We start from the raw sequence: 16,777 nt of genomic DNA on the forward strand, positions 1-16,777 counted from the left end.
GGGCACTCGATCCAAATTGTAATTGCAATTTCTCTCCACAATTGCTGCCACACCTGCTGAGGTTTTAACAGCAATTTCTGTTTTTGTTCCTGATTTATTCTTTCAATTTTTATTTGCTGCATTAACGCTTTGATTGCTGAATTATCAGGAGTAATTGCTAATGGCAGAGATAATTGTGAATTAAAAGAATACTGAATCACCTTGGAGAGGAAGGTACTGTATGGAGACAAATTGAATAGTACTTTCTGTAATTTTCATTTTGAAATATTTTGCCCTCAGGCTGTATGTTTGACATGGAATGATTATTGTAAATATTCAGTATTACAATCTTATTGAGGTGCCCAAGAATGGAAAATGAATTATGGAGACAAACTGAATTTTATTGCACTTTCTACAATTTTCAAATCAATACTGTACTTCTACAAAAGATTTGGAGATGCCGGTGTTGGACTGGGGTGTACAGAGTTAAAATCACACAACACCAGGTTATAGTCCAACAGGTTTATTTGGAAGCACTAGCTTTCAGAGCGCTTCAAAAACTAGTGCTTCTAAATAAAACTGTTGGACTATAAGCTGGTGTTGTGTGATTTTTAACTGTATACTTCTACAAATGTAGTGAATTTAGAAATGAGTGTATTTTGGGGGAAACAAAAAGCTGCTTCAGCTCTAGAACAATGCTGGAATATGAAGAGATATAAACGCTGACACAGACAAACGGATTGCGAATTAGGTGAGTGCTAATTGCTGGGAAAGTCTCCCGCAAGGAGAATTAGAACACACTGTTTGGAGAGTGTCTGAATTTGCAGATGTGAGGTTGTTTTGTGAAGGAGCAGAAACTGTGGGCTGTGATGGAACCAATTAATGAGCAACCAAACTGGTTTGGTTTCAACCTGATCTACAACATTTAACTGTAAAATAAAACCACCGTTGCCTGAGGTGGAAACAATGAGGAATCAGCTGGACGTAGTCAGTCAGAAGAGGAGCAGGGGGAATTGATAATTCAGGGTAAAACTCCCTCCTCAGTACAGTCCTCACGTACCTTCCCTGCAGCTGTAACACTGTATTCTGTACTCTGTTCTGCTACCCTGATGCACTTTGTATCATACAATTTGCCTGTTTAGCACACAAAACAACACCTTTCACTGTACATGACAACAATAAATCAAACTCAAACTCTGCCATCTTTCACCACCAAATTTTCTAATCCACTCAACATTTCAACATGTTAGTGACCAACAGTGAAAGAAAGGAGGAGAGGGATAGTGGTAATTCCTCAGAACCTGTAATCCAGACACCCTGGCAAGGAAACAGCATAAACTTCAAAATCAAAGATATTCTAACGGTGATCATGAAACCATTATTGATTGTTATCAAAATCCATTTGACTCAGTAATGTCCTTCCCTGCTTTCACCTCCATGTAAGTCATAAATGTCCATTGAGATGGCTCAGTAAACCACTCTGTTGACCCAGGCACCAGAAACAAAATGACAAACAGACCTATTGTCCCTGCACAGTCTTCCTGAATAACACCTGGGGACTAGCGCCAAAATTGGGACAGCTGTCTAACAGACAAGCCATGCAACAGCCTGACATTGTCATACTTATGGAATCATACAGTCAATATTCCAGACACCACCATCACATCCAACATACGTAGACAGCAGAGTTGGCTGCATAATGGTGTATGGTCAGGAGGGAGTTGCCTGGGGGACCCCAACATTGACCCTGAACTCCATTAGGTCTCATGGCATCAGGTCAAATACAGGCAAGGAAACCTGTTGCTGATTACCATGTACCACCTCATCTCAGCTGACAAATCAGTACACTTCTGTGGCAAACAGCGCTTAAAGGATGCACTGAAAGTAGCAAGGTACTATACTCAAGATGGGAGATTTCAATCTCCCATTACCGAGTGTCTTTCTGTAGCACCACATCTGATTGAGTTCAGAAAGAGTTTGCAGCAGGTAGTGAGGGAACCAACAAGGGGAAGAAAACCATACTCCTTCGTCTTCACCAACTGCAAGTTGTAAAAACACCTCCCTCTGACAGTAGTGATGGAACTGATGACTATACAGTCATTGTGGAGACAAAGTCCTGTCTTAAATAGACTTCACCTCTATCGTGAAGCAGTGGAACCACAATCTGTAACCTGGCGAATCCACAACCTACAATTACCATCAAACCATGGTTCAAGAGGGCAAGAGGCTATCCTGGTGCAATCCCTCATATAATTAAAATGTGGTGATGACTTGGTCAAGTTTTATAATACAGGACTACCTAGATGCCAAGCAGTGTGCAATAAACAGAGCCAAACAATCCTGCAGCCAATGGATCAGCACTAAGCTTTGTACGCCTGCTCCATCCAATGGACAATTAAACAATTCACTGGAGGAGGAGATGGCTCAAACCATATCCAACCTCAATGATGGGGCAGCCCAGCACATAGTATGAAACATACGGCTGAAGCATTCACACCAATCTCCAGCCAGAAATGCCGAGTGCATGATCAAGCTCAGTGACATCCTGAGGTCCCTAGAATCTCACATGCCAGTTTCAAAGAGTTCAATTCACCCCACATGACATCAATCAAACACTTGGGAGGCAATCGATACTGCAAAAGGTATGAGCCCTGACAACATTCCAGCAATAGTACTGAAGTTTGATGGTCCAGAACTAGCCAAACTGTCCAGTGTAGCTACTAAATTGGTATCTACTCAAGAGGAAGTAAAATTGCCCAGATCTGTCCTATCCACACAAAAGAAACAGGACAAATTCAACCCACACAATTGCAGCCTTATCATCTACCCTCAAGTATCAAAGTGACAGAAGAGATCATCAATAGTGCTATCACAGACTACTTACAAAGGAATAACCTGGTCACAAATGCTCAATTTGGCTTCCGGTAGGGTCTCTCAACTCCTGACCTCATTACAGCCTTGATCCAAATATGAACAATAGGGTGAATTCCAGGGTGAGCCAATAATGACTGTATTTGACATCAAGTTTGCATTCAACTGAGTGTGCTGTTGAGTAGCCCTAATGCAGCTGGAATCAATGGGAATCAGGGGACAAGCACTCTGCTGGTTGGAGTCCTATCTGGCACATAGGTAGATGGCTGTGGTTGTTGGAGGTCAATCAACTCAGTTCCAGAACATTCTGTAGGAGTTCCTCAGGGTAATGTCCTAGGCCCAATCATCTTCAGCTGCTTCATCAATGACTTTCCCTCCACCATAAGGTCAGAAGTGGGGATGCTTGTCGATTGTACAACGCTCAGCACCATTTGCAGCTCCTCAGGCACCAAAGCAGTCCCCTTCCACAGACAGCAAGACCTGGACAATATCTAGGCTTCAGCTGACAAGTATCAAGTAATATTCATGCCAAAGACAAACTGAACTGGACTAGCCATGTACATACTATGGCAAAAGGAATATGTCAGAAGCTGGGAATTCTGTACCAAGTAACTCACTTCCTGGCTCCCAAAGCCTATCCACCACAAGGCACAAGTCAGGGATGTGATGGAATTCTCTCCACTTGCCTGGATGAATGTGCCACTCAAAACACCCCAACAGTTCAATCAGCTCAATGAACAAGTAGTCAACTTGGCTGGCAGCGCCATCCTTCAGTGTTCCTTCTCTACTACCACACAATGGGAACACGGGGTACCATCTACAAGATGCACTGCCATCAGTCACCCAGTCTCCTTCGCCAGAAACAGATTGTCCTTCTTTACTTGGTCAAATTGTTCATAACTCTGAACACCTCAATCAGGTCACCACTTCATCTTCTCTGCTCCAAGGAGAATAAGTCCATTCTCTCGAATCTTTCCTGATGTCTCAAATCTTTTATTCCTGGCATTTTGATTGATAATATTGATTTCAAATTTCATCTGCCATGGTGGAATCTGAGATGAAAAAACTGCAGATACTGGAATCCAAATTAGACAGGCAGGAGGCTGGAAGAACACAGAGGTAAAAACAATGACTGCAGATGCTGGAAACCAGATTCTGGATTAGTGGTGCTGGAAGAGCACAGCAGTTCAGGCAGCATCCAAGGAGCTTCAAAATCGATGTTTCAGGCAAAAGCCCTTCATCAGGAATAAAGGCAGTGAGCCTGAAGGGTGGAGAGATAAGCTAGAGGAGGGTGGGGGTGGGGAGAGAGTAGCATAGAGTACAATGGGTGAGTGGGGGAGGGGATGAAGGTGATAGGTCAGGGAGGAGAGGGTGGAGTGGATAGGTGGAAAAGGAGATAGGCAGGTCGGACAAGTCATGGGAACAGTGCTGAGCTGGAAGTTTGGAACTAGGGTGAGGTGGGGGAAGGGGAAATGAGGAAACTGTTGAAGTCCACATTGATGCCCTGGGGTTGAAGTGTTCCAAGGAGGAAGATGAAATGTTCTTCCTCCAGGCGTCTGGTGGTGAGGGAGCGGCGGTGAAGGAGGCCCAGGACCTCCATGTCCTCGGCAGATGGGAGGGGGAGTTGAAATGTTGGGCCATGGGGCGGTCTGGTTGATTGGTGCGGGTGTCCCGGAGATGTTCCCTAAAGCGCTCTGCTAGGAGGCGCCCAGTCTCCCCAATGTAGAGGAGACTGCATCGGGAGCAACGGACACAATAAATGATATTAGTGGATGTGCAGGTAAAACTTTGATGGATGTGGAAAGCTCCTTTAGGGCCTTGGATAGAGGTGAGGGAGGAGGTGTGGGCACAGGTTTTACAGTTCCTGCGGTGGCAGGGGAAAGTGCCAGAATGGGAGGGTGGGTTGTAGGGGGGCGTGGACCTGACCAGGTAGTCACGGAGGGAACGGTCTTTGCAGAAGGCGGAAAGGGGTGGGGAGGGAAACATATCCCTGGTGGTGGGGTCTGTTTGGAGGTGGCGGAAATGTCGGCAGATGATTTGGTTTATGCGAAGGTTGGTAGGGTGAAAGGTGAGTACCAGGGGCGTTCTGTCCTTGTTACGGTTGGACGGGTGGGGTCTGAGGGCGGAGGTGCGGGATGTGGACGAGATGCGTTGGAGAGGCTGGAAGAACACAGCAAAGCAGGCAGCATCAGGAGGTGGAGAAGTCGATGTTTCGAGTGTAAGGTAAGATGAAGTCCAAAGGGGCTGCGAAATAAATGGGAGGGGGTTGGGGGGGGGAGGTAGCTAGGAATGCGATAGGTGATGAAGGTGGGGAGTGATGGTGATAGGTTGGAGCGGAGGGTGGAGTGGATAGGTGGGAAGGAAGATGGACAGGTAGGACAGTTCAACCCCACCACCCTGTGGCCGACCACTTCAACTCCCCGACCCACTCCACCAATGACGTGCAGATCCAAGGCCTCCTTCACTGCCAAATCCTAGCAACCTGATGACTGGAGGAAGAACACCTCATCTTCTGCTTTGGGACCCTCCAATCACATGGAATCAATGTCGATTTCACCAGTTTCCTCAGCTGACCAACTCAATCAGCTGCAGATACATCTGTCCATGACCGTATCGGTAAGAGTGACCACCACACAGTCCTTGTGGAGTCAAAGGGGTCACTCTTACCGATACTGTCATGGACAGAGGTATCTGCAGCTGGCAAATTGGTAAAGATGAGATCAAGTATGTTTTTGTTGCCTCCAACACCACCTGCCACAGACCCAGTCTAGCAGTGATGTCCTTTAAGACCTGACCAGCTCAAACAGTAGTGCTGCTGCCAAGCCACTCTTGATGGTGGACACTGAAGTCCTCCAGCTACAGTACATTTTGCACCCTCAGTGCTTCCTTCATGCTGTTTGACATGAAGGACATTGCTTCATCAGCCGATAGGATAGAGCTGGAAAAGGATTTCTTGCATATTTGGATGAGAAGCCGTGAGACTTCATTGGGTCCAGAGTCAACGTTGAGGACTCCCACAGCAACTGCCTCCCAACTGTATACCACTGTGCTGCCACCTCTGCTTGGTGGGTCAGGACACACCCAGGAATGGTGATGACGATGATGTCTGGGATGGTTTAAGGTACAACTCAGTGAGTATGACTATGTCAGGCTGTTGCTTAACTAGTCTGTGAGACAGTTCTCCCAATGTTAGCACTAGCCCCCAGATGTTACTAAAGAGCACTTTGCAGAGTTGACAGGGCTGTTTCTGCGATTGTCTTTTCCGGTGGTTCAACCAGTTACATTCCATTCTGCCTTTCTTGCAGTTGATGAAACTGACTGGCTTGCTCTGCTATTTCAGAGGGCAGCTAAGAAAGAACGATATTGCAGTGGGTCTGGAGTCCGACCAGATAAGGATGGCAGTCCCTTTCTCTTAAGGACATTTGTAAATCAACTAAGTTTTTATAACAAACAGCAATTACTTCTTGACTACCATTAGATTTTTATTTGCAGATTTCTTATTGAATTAAAATTCTACTAATTGCTGTGGTGGGATTTGAATCCAAGTCCCCAGACCATTACCTAAATCTCTGGAATACTAGTCCAGAAACAATAGCACTAAGCCATCAATTCTCCTAATTTGCACACAGCAAGATCCCACAAAGGTATGGGATGAGATAATCTGTTGAGTAACGTGGGTTTAGGATTACATATTGAACCAGGACAGAGGGGCGAACTTCCCAGCTCTCTAATGAAGAGTGCACAGAGATCTTTCAGACCTATCTAACAGAGCAGATGCAAGTACCTGATGCCACTCCTCCCTCACCTGTTCCACATACAGAGTTACAAGACCCTCAGGTGAGGCAACAACAAGCAGAACTGATGGAACAAAAGAAACCTGTTCAGCATGGACGGGTTGGACCGAAGGGTCTGTTTCAACGCTGTACATCTCTATGACCTCCCACAAAAAGTCACACAAAGCTTCCAAAACCTAGATGAAGGTTTCTATGAGGACTGAAGATTGAAGTATATCACAACACCAGACTGTTGTGCACCTCCCTTGTGCCTGTAATAACTGCCTTTCCCAATACGCAATGTCAGGAATGTGATGTGGAACAATCTAATTCTCTACTCCTACCATGGCTAATGTGATGTGAAAATTACACTTGCACAAACAACCACAGCCCAATATAAGCTTTGTTTCCTGTTGTGTCTCAATGGTTCAGCACTAACTGAGTGAACCAGTTATCCTGCATGATTCAGATCCATTAGAATTCACATTCCATCCACAGATATGATGCACTGGGCTTACACATCAAAACAGGCCCACGAGCAAAGCCCAGGGAGAAATGGGCCTGTGTTCAGTGGGTATCTATAGCTTGAAACCAAAATAAGACAGTAGTGAATGGAGTAAACAATGAGCAGGGTCAATGTGTGACGGGGCTAGGGTGGCATCAGAGGACAGAGAAGATTGGAATGATCACCCAGTGAGATTCTGAACCTTGCAACGTGTTAAACTTAATTTGTCTTGATCTATTTCGATGAATTATTCAAATCCAAGGTCATGCATTACTGTCTAAACAAGAAAGGAACCAACGTCCTTTATTCTTTTCATTGCATGCGGGCTGTGTTCTTTCCTTGCGCTCAGCAGGGTGGTGCTGGTGGTGGTGGGGGAGATGGTTGTAGATATACCCACAATGCCATAAGAGAGGGAATAACAGGATTTTAATCCAGTGACAGTAAAGGAATGCCGATATATTTTTAAGTCAGGATGGTGACTGGCTCAGAGGGGAACTTGCAGGGGGATGGCATTCCCATGTATCTGCTGCCCTTGTCCTTCTGGGATGGAAGTGGTCATCGGTTTGGAAGTTCCTGTCAAAGCAGCCTTGGTGAATTTCTGCAGTGCATCCTATAAGTGGCTCACACTGCTGCTACTAAACTTCAGTGGTGGACATAATGCTACTCAAGTGGGCTGCTTCATTCTGAATGGTGTTATTGGATCTGTGCTTAACCAGTTAAGTGGAAAGCATTCAGATGGCTAAAGAAATTCTGCATCACCATAAAGACCTTGACCAATTTTTATAGATGCACCCTAGGAGCATCCTATTCAGACACATCACTGCTTGATATGGCAAGTGCTCTGCTCAAGGTCACAAGAAATTACAGACAGTTGTGAACACAGTCCAATCTATCATAAAAACCAACTTTCTTTCCACCGATTCCGTCAACACCTCTCGCTGCCTAGGGAAGCTGCCAACAGAACCAAAGACCCCTCTTGCCCCACTTATACTCTCTTCCACCCCCTTCCATCAGGCAGAAGATACAAAAAAGATTGAACAACACATACCAACAAATTGAAGAACAGCTTCTTGTACACTGTTATCAGATTTATGAAACTCTCAACAATGAAGAGTTATCTTCCTCTGTAGCTGTAATACTATATTCTGCATTCTGTTCTGTTACCCTGATGTATTTATGTAAGTTAAGAGTTATCTGGTGAGCACGTAAAACAATACTTTTCACTATGATTTGTTCACTGCAGGATTCCCAGCCTCTAACTTTCTCTAAGCAGCCACAATTTTTATATGATTGGTCCAGTTCAGTTTCTGGGGGAAAGTAAGGAACATAGAACATAGAACATAGAACATAGAACAATACAGCACAGAACAGGCCCTTCGGCCCACGATGTTGTGCCGAACTTCTATCCTAGATTAAGCACCCATCCATGTACCGATCCAAATGCCGCTTAAAGGTCGCCAATGAATCTGACTCTACCACTCCCTCGGGCAGCGCATTCCATGCCCCCACCACTCTCTGGGTAAAGAACCCACCCCTGACATCTCCCCTATACCTTCCACCCTTCACCTTAAATTTATGTCCCCTTGTAACACTCTGTTGTACCCGGGGAAAAAGTTTCTGACTGTCTACTCTATCTATTCCTCTGATCATCTTATAAACCTCTATCAAGTCACCCCTCATCCTTCGCCGTTCCAACGAGAAAAGGCCGAGAACTCTCAACCTATCCTCGTACGACCTACTCTCCATTCCAGGCAACATCTTGGTAAATCTTCTCTGCACCCTCTCCAAAGCTTCCACATCTTTCCTAAAGTGAGGCGACCAGAACTGCACACAGTACTCCAAATGTGGCCTAACCAAAGTCCTGTACAGCTGCAACATCACCTCACGACTCTTGAATTCAATCCCTCTACTAATGAACGATAATACTCCATAGGCCTTCTTACAAACTCTATCCACCTGAGTGGCAACTTTCAAAGATCTATGTACATAGACCCCAAGATCCCTCTGTTCCTCCACCTGTCCAAGAACCCTACCATTAACCCTGTATTCCGCATTCTTATTTGCCCTTCCAAAATGGACAACCTCACACTTGGCAGGGTTGAACTCCATCTGCCACTCCTCAGCCCAGCTCTGCATCATATCTAAGTCCCTCTGCAGCTGACAACAGCCCTCCTCACTGTCCACAACTCCACCTATCTTTGTATCATCTGCAAATTTACTGACCCACCCTTCGACTCCCTCATCTAAGTCATTAATAAAAATTACAAACAGCAGAGGACCCAGAACTGATCCCTGCGGAACTCCACTTGGAACTGGACTCCATGCTGAATATTTACCATCTACCACCACTCTCTGACTTCGACCGGTTAGCCAGTTTTCTATCCAATTGGCCAAATATCCCTCTATCCCATGCCTCCTGACTTTCCGCATAAGCCTACCATGGGGAACCTTATCAAATGCCTTACTAAAATCCATGTACACTACATCCACCGCTCTACCCTCATCCACATGCTTGGTCACCTCCTCGAAGAATTCAATAAGACTTGTAAGGCAAGACCTACCCTTCACAAATCCGTGCTGGCTGTCCCTAATCAAGCAGTGTCTTTCCAGATACTCGTAAATCCTATCCCTCAGTACCCTTTCCATTACTTTGCCTACCACAGAAGTAAGACTAACTGGCCTGTAATTCCCGGGGTTATCCCTATTCCCTTTTTTGAACAGGGGCACAACATTCGCTACTCTCCAGTCCCCTGGTACCACCCCAGTTGCCAGTGAAGACGAGAAGATCATTGCCAACGGTACTGCAATTTCCTCTCTTGCTTCCCATATAATCCTAGGATATATCCCGTCAGGTCCGGGGGACTTGTCTATCCTCAAGTTGTTCAAAATGTCCAACACATCTTCCTTCCTAACAGGTATCTCTTCTAGCTTACCAGTCCGTTTCACACTCTCCTCTTCAACAATACGGTCCCTCTCGTTCGTAAATACTGAAGAGAAGTACTTGTTCAAGACCTCTCCTATCTCTTCCGACTCACTACACAGTCTCCCACCACTGTCCTTGATCGGACCTACCCTCGTTCTCGTATTACCAAGGACTGCAAATGCTGGAGATCAGAGTCAAAAAGTGTGGTGCCTGAAAAGCACAGCCAGTCAGGCAGCATCCAAGGAGCAGGAGAGTCAACATTTTGATCATAAGCTCTTCATCAGGAATTCCTCTTGAAGAGCTTCTGCTCAAAATGTCAATTCTCCTGCTCCTCGGATGCTGTCTGACCAGCTGTGTTTTTCCAGCACCACACTTTTTGACTGAGTTCAGTTTCTGGTCAATGGTTCACCCTCCAGATGTTATTAGTCAGGGCTCAGCTGGTAATGCCACTGAATATCTAACGCGTGATTCTCTCTCTTTTTACAGGTGGTCATTGTTTGGCACTTCTTGTCAGCCCAAGCCTGGATATTGTTCAGATCTTGCTGCATTTGAACATGGACTACTTCAATATTTGAGGAATCATGAATGGTGTTCAACATTGTGCAATCATTGACGAACATCCCCACTTCTGACCTTATGAGAGAGAGAAGATTATTGATGATGCAGTTGAAGATGATTCAGTTTAGGACACTACCCTGAGGAACTCCTGCAGAGATATCCTAAGATGACTGATCACCAGCAAAGGCAACTATCTTCCTCTGTGCCAGATATGACTCCAACCAGTGGAGAGACTCCCCCCAATTCTCACCGATTCCAGTTTTGCTCAGACTTTATGATACTACATTCAGTCAAACACTGTCTTGTTGTCAATTTGTAATGTCATGCATTTCAGACAATGAGAGCAGTGACATTTAAACTTTTCATTGAATTTACAGCAGAGAAACACGCCATTCAGTCCAACCATTTTGTACTAATGTTCATATTTCACTCAACTCTCCTATCCTTCAATTTTCCTTGTCTCAGTCTTTCAGCAAAACTTTCCATCCCACTTTTTTATCATGTATTCCTCTAGTTTCCTTCCTAAGGTGTCAAAATTATTCATTTCAACCACTTCCTGTTAAGATCCATCCATGGCTTACTAAGATGGTTAGGGATAATATTAAATTAAAAGAGACTGCTTATAATATTGGAAAGACTTTTTGCAAGTCTAAAGAATCGGGAGTATCATCTTTTATTATGGGGAATTAGAATATCAAAGTAGTGAACCGACACTGCAGCTGCGTTGGGCATTGATGGGACCACATCTGGAGGACTGAGTGCAATTTTTGGTCTCCTTATTTGTACAAGGATAGAAATGTGTTGGAAATTTGCAGAAGATTTACCTTATTCATTCCTAGGATGAAAATGTTATGAAGACAAATTGAACAGGCGAGGCCTAGATTTAGTTGAGTGCAGAAAAATGAGGAGTGATCTACTCAAACATGCAAACACCTCGAGGGGTCAGAGTAGGGTGAAGACTAGGAAGATGGGTCTATTTGTGGGAGAAAGTAATTCTTAAAAAATGCCACCTAGTTTGGGAGGTTTCCTTTTTAAGACAAAAATGAAGAGAAGTTTCTTCCCTCAAAGAACTGTCATAGAGTGTAGAATTCTCTTCTCCAGATCAGAGAGAGGCTGGGGTTTCAAATGATTCAGATAGATCTTTGAAAGACAAGGCAGTCAAAGGTTCTGGAAGGGTTGACAGGAAGGCGAAACTCAGCCCACAACCAGATCAGCCATGACCTCACTGAATGGTTGAGCAGGCCTGAAGGGCCAATGGCCAACTGTGGCTCCCCACAAATCATGCTCCCATGAGCATTTTAAGAAAAATGTTGATCAAAGGGAATAAAATGAGTGTGAACTAGCTAGAAATAGGTCAACAAAGTGGAGGAGCTTTTTATAATTATCTAAAAAGATAGTTGCCAAAGTGAACAAAGTAAAGGCAGGAGTAATTATCATGAGGAATGAGGAAATTACTGTGACATTGAACAAACACTTTTGTATCAGTCTTCACAATATAATAAACATATTGCATTTTGGAAATAGAGAGTAATCGAGAGGATAAGAAGAGTGAGGAAATTAAGGTAATCAATATCAGCAGAGAAAAAGCATTGGAGAAACTCGGTGGATTAAAATCCAACAAATCCCCAGTAACTAACACTCTACCTCAATGTAAAAAATGTGAGCTTATTCACTGAGAATAGAGAAAAATAATTTTTTAAATATCTGAAACATTAAATTAGATTTGTATGTGATTGTAGAGGAATACAGAAAGTCAATATGCTGTCACCACAAGGGATTAGGAAGTCAAATGACTTATTGGACATTACAGCAAAGGAATTGCAGTATAGGAATAAAGAAGTCGTGCTTTGATTTTACAGGGTTTTACTGAGGCCACAGCTAGTTGGCATACAATTTGATGTTCATATTCAGGAAAAGATAAAGACTGTAGTCTCTCCACACTGGCGTGCTTAAAGCCAAGTCTTTTCTGAATTTTGGAATTTTCAGATTATATAATGGTGGTTGAATCCTGACTGCAAGTGTCTGAACTGGTAAACACGCAATTGGAAAAACTGGAAAAATTAAACATCTAAACCAGAAGCAAAGATTGTTTTGCTTACACATCGTTTTCACATTCCAAGCACTGGAGTAAAGTGATGCTATCTGTTGCTAAGCTCTCTTCAAACATTTCTGAAATACTGGTATTTCCAAACAATTGTCTCCCCCTTATATTGGAGACAGTATGATGAAGGTTCACTAGATTGGCCGTTCAGACTGTCAAATCTGTGCTACCCATCTGAAGGAGCAACTCACTTAGTGTTGCACTATAGCTATTCCCAGAGCCCTGCACATAGATTCAAATACTGATCAAGTTCAAATTACAGCCTGAATGTCCGCAGTCTTCACCACATCCTGTGTACTCCCTACCCAAGTGTGATGCAGTGACAGACCTGTCCCCACCAGTACTGTACCCCAGTGTTATACAGTGACAGACCTGTCCCCACCAGTAGTGTACCCCAGTGTTATACAGTGACAGACCTGTCCCCACCAGTACTGTACCCCAGTGTTATACAGTGACAGACCTGTCCCCACCAGTAGTGTACCCCAGTGTTATACAGTGACAGACCTGTCCCCACCAGTACTGTACCCCAGTGTTATATACTGATAGACCTGTTGCCACCAGTACTGTACCCAAGTTTCAGACAGTGACAGATATGTTCCCACTAATTTTCACTACTATTTTTCATCTTCTTCAGTCTCCTTTACCTGAACTCCAGTCTTCATGCTCCGAACTCGTGTACCCATCACTTGCTCCACTGGAAGCTCGCTCTGAATCGTGTGGAACGGTCAAGAATTGGCGTCTCCTCAACCTGGGGCTCGCAATCGGGGATCCACTGCCATTTCGGATCCGGTTTACCCTTTGACCCCTCCGTAGACAGCTTGGCCCTAAATAACCAGGGCTTGGAGAGACAGAATCCAGGTCACTATCTGCATCCTCCTTGTGCTCCTGGCTCGGCAACAGCTCTTTCTGGTGGAGGTTCGTTTCCCACTGGCCCGAATCACATTCCCTCTGAACCTTTTCAACCGGGCCCTTCTCCCAGTGTCTTGGGAGATTGTCGCTCTCACCCAGGGGGCTCTCCTCCTTCCCCTCCTGATCTGGTGCTCTGTCCCTCTCCTTCTCCCCCTGGGATCTGTCCCTCTCCCCCTGACCCTGGGGTCCATCCCCCTGGGATTGGTCCCTCTCCCCCTGACCCTGGGGTCCATCCCTCTCCCCCTGACCCTGGGGTCCATCCCCCTCGGATCGGTCCGTCTCCCCCTGACCCTGGGGTCTGTCCCCTACGCCCTGACCCTCAGTGTGGGGGTACAGGTGACCCTGGGGGTTGTGTCTCTCCCCCTGACCCTCAGTGTGGGGGTACAGGTGACCCTGGGGGCTGTGTCTCTCCCCCTGACCCTCAGTGTGGGGGTACAGGTGACCCTGGGGGCTGTGTCTCTCCCCCTGACCCTGGGAGCTGTGTCTCTCCCCCTGACCCTGGGGGCTGTGTCTCTCCCCCTGACCCTCAGTGTGGGGGTAAGGGTGACCCTGGGGTCTGTCCCTTACCCCCTGACCCTCAGTGTGGGGGTACAGGTGACCCTGGGGGCTGTGTCTCTCCAGTACAGTTTGCAGGTAAATCACTTTAAACTTCTCCTGGGCCAGGAGCTGCTGGCCGGCCCGGAGCCTCTCCTCACTCCGCCGGAGCTCAGCCTCCAGCTCGGACACAGAGTGTAACTGGAGGCGGGGAACCGGGCTCTCTCCTCCCGGGAACTCCCTCAGCCACTGCCGCTCAAACTCGTCCGGGTCCCACATCCCCGTCCCCGTCCCTCTCCCTCACCCTGGGGCCTGGGGCCTGTGCTGGCGGCGCGGCGCGGCCCCGCCCTGGGCCGGCCCCCGCGGGCTCTCCCCGCCTCCGGGAAAGGTCAGGCCCGGACCGGCCTAACCCCCTCCACAAACATACTGCCCAAAGATTCACAAACCCCTATCTTTGTTAATGTTAAAACACCCTCCGTTCCAAACTGTGGCCCGAGTCCTCGGTCCCTGAGGATGTGAAATGTTTCGGTAAAGTTGTCTGCTCCTCCCTCCCTCCTGTCCAGGGCACAGCCCACCCCTGACTCACTGCTGCTTCCTCTCACTAACACACCTTCTATACAAACTACATCAACTACTCTCACCTTGTCTAGTAACTTTTTTAAAAAATGTCAAATGTCTTCTGGAAATCGAAGTGTAGCACTTCCACTGGTTAACTTTAAACCGACACTGTCTGTTATTAGAGTCATAGAGATGTACAGCATGGAAACAGACCCTTCGCTCCAACCCAGCCAGGTATCCCAACCCAATCTAGTCCCACCTGCCAGCACCCGGCCCATATCCCAAAATAATTTAAATAAGTTAGTCAATTATGATTTCCCCTTCACAAAACCAGGCTGGATTGTACTAACATGCTCAAAGTGCCCTGCAAGGCCCCCCCAATAGATTCCAGTGCTTTCCCAAATACAGCCATTAGGCCTGTAGTTTCCTGGTTTCAGTCTCCCTCTCGTCTTGAATGGAGAAATTTCCTGATAAGCTTACTGAATACTTTCTTAAATTATTTCAAACATCTGGCCACTTGCACTGTCCAGTGCTAAGTGTTGACCACTAAAAACCTTTGGTAATCAGCCCCAAAGTTATGATTGACACTTTCCCCTCCTGTTTCATTTAGAATAATTCTTTGGGTTACTCGTTTCCAATGACTCCTTACTATCTCTCCATAAAATCAGCTTATTTCCAACTTGAAAAGCCACAAGCTCTCCCTTTAACTCCCATCATGACCCTGGGGTTCCACCTGGTGGCAAATGCTCTCGACACCACCTCCAGCAATTCTCTGTCATATCTCAGTTGCCAGAAATGGAGTGTTCAAAGTGGGTCTGATCTGAACTGACTGGACACAGTGCTCAGGATAGATTTGATGAGAACTGCATGGAAGTAAGATCCCAGTTACCATGGGACTGGGAATTTATTAACATATATAAGTTAGCCATATTGAATATCAAGGGAATATATCTTTCAGAATAATGAAGATAAGTGTGTGGATTTGGACTTTTGCCCACTGCTGAATAGGGGCCATTTCCTTAAACTTCACATTGTATTATTAATTCAGTTTGTACCTGGCCAGAAACTACAAAGCACACAACTGCTGGAAAATGATAATTTGTTCTTTAAGTGCTTCTGAAAGAATTGGGAATGCTGCCCCCAACAAATCATGATTAACAACTGACTCTTGACACATCTTTATGTATCAACATGATAGGCTGTATTACCTACCTTGGCATCAGAACACAGACCAGTGGACACAGCGTTTTACATGCTGTTCCCAATCAAACCCTCTTCCCAAGTCTGAGGAAATTAATATCAACAGGGGAAAAGATACTGGAGAAACAGAAGGGATTAAACTAACAAATCCATCGGCTTCAACAGCCACACCTACAAATTCTAAAAGCCCTGATCTTCCTAGATTTTATAATGGTCCCAAAGAAATGGATGTCAACAAACATCAATTAATGTCAATTGATTCAGGAAAGACAGGAAGAGAGAAAACAGGACCATAGGCCAGTTAACCCAACATCAATCATTGGAAAAATCTGGCACCTGTTGTTAAGTTTTTTTATTCATTCATGGAACGTGTGCATCACTCAGCATTTATTGCCCATCCCTAATCATCCACAGAGCAGTTAGAACTCGACCACGTTGGGTCTGGAGTCAGGTATAGCCTAGACTAGGTAGTTTCTTTCCCTAAATGGCACCAGTGAATCAAACGTTATTTTTCCCCAAACAAATAGACAGTGGTTTCACAGTTATCATTAAACTCTTAGTTCCAGATTTTCATTCAAACTAAACTCCGCCATCTGCCGTGCAGGATTTGAACATGGGTCCACAGAACATTACCTGGGTCTCTGAATTAATAGACTTGTGATGACACTAGGCCATCACCTCCCTTTAACAATGGACTTAAAGGTTAATACAGACTTACAGAATGAAAATAATTTTTGACAAATGTATCAAGAGCTTGAGGATAAAACTAATAGGGCAGTCAAAGAAAGACCAGTTATTATAATATGCATAGATTTCAACTAAAAAAATCATTCAATAAAGTACTACACAAAAAGTTAATACACAAG

General features: G+C 45.3%; 1 protein-coding gene across 1 annotated transcript in view; it reads right to left on the minus strand.

Annotated features, from left to right (window-relative positions):
- Positions 1 to 14,729, minus strand: part of abr (ABR activator of RhoGEF and GTPase) — a 119,201-nt gene extending 104,472 nt beyond the window's left edge. The window contains exon 1 of the mRNA XM_072590121.1: positions 13,355 to 14,729. Within this exon, the coding sequence (XP_072446222.1) occupies positions 13,355 to 14,432 (1,078 nt within the window). The 5' untranslated portion in view covers positions 14,433 to 14,729. The remainder of the gene's footprint in view (positions 1 to 13,354) is intronic.
- Positions 14,730 to 16,777: the final 2,048 nt, after the last annotated feature.

This window comes from Chiloscyllium punctatum, chromosome 19, assembly GCF_047496795.1.
Source record: "Chiloscyllium punctatum isolate Juve2018m chromosome 19, sChiPun1.3, whole genome shotgun sequence".
NCBI classification, from domain to species: Eukaryota; Metazoa; Chordata; class Chondrichthyes; order Orectolobiformes; family Hemiscylliidae; genus Chiloscyllium; species Chiloscyllium punctatum.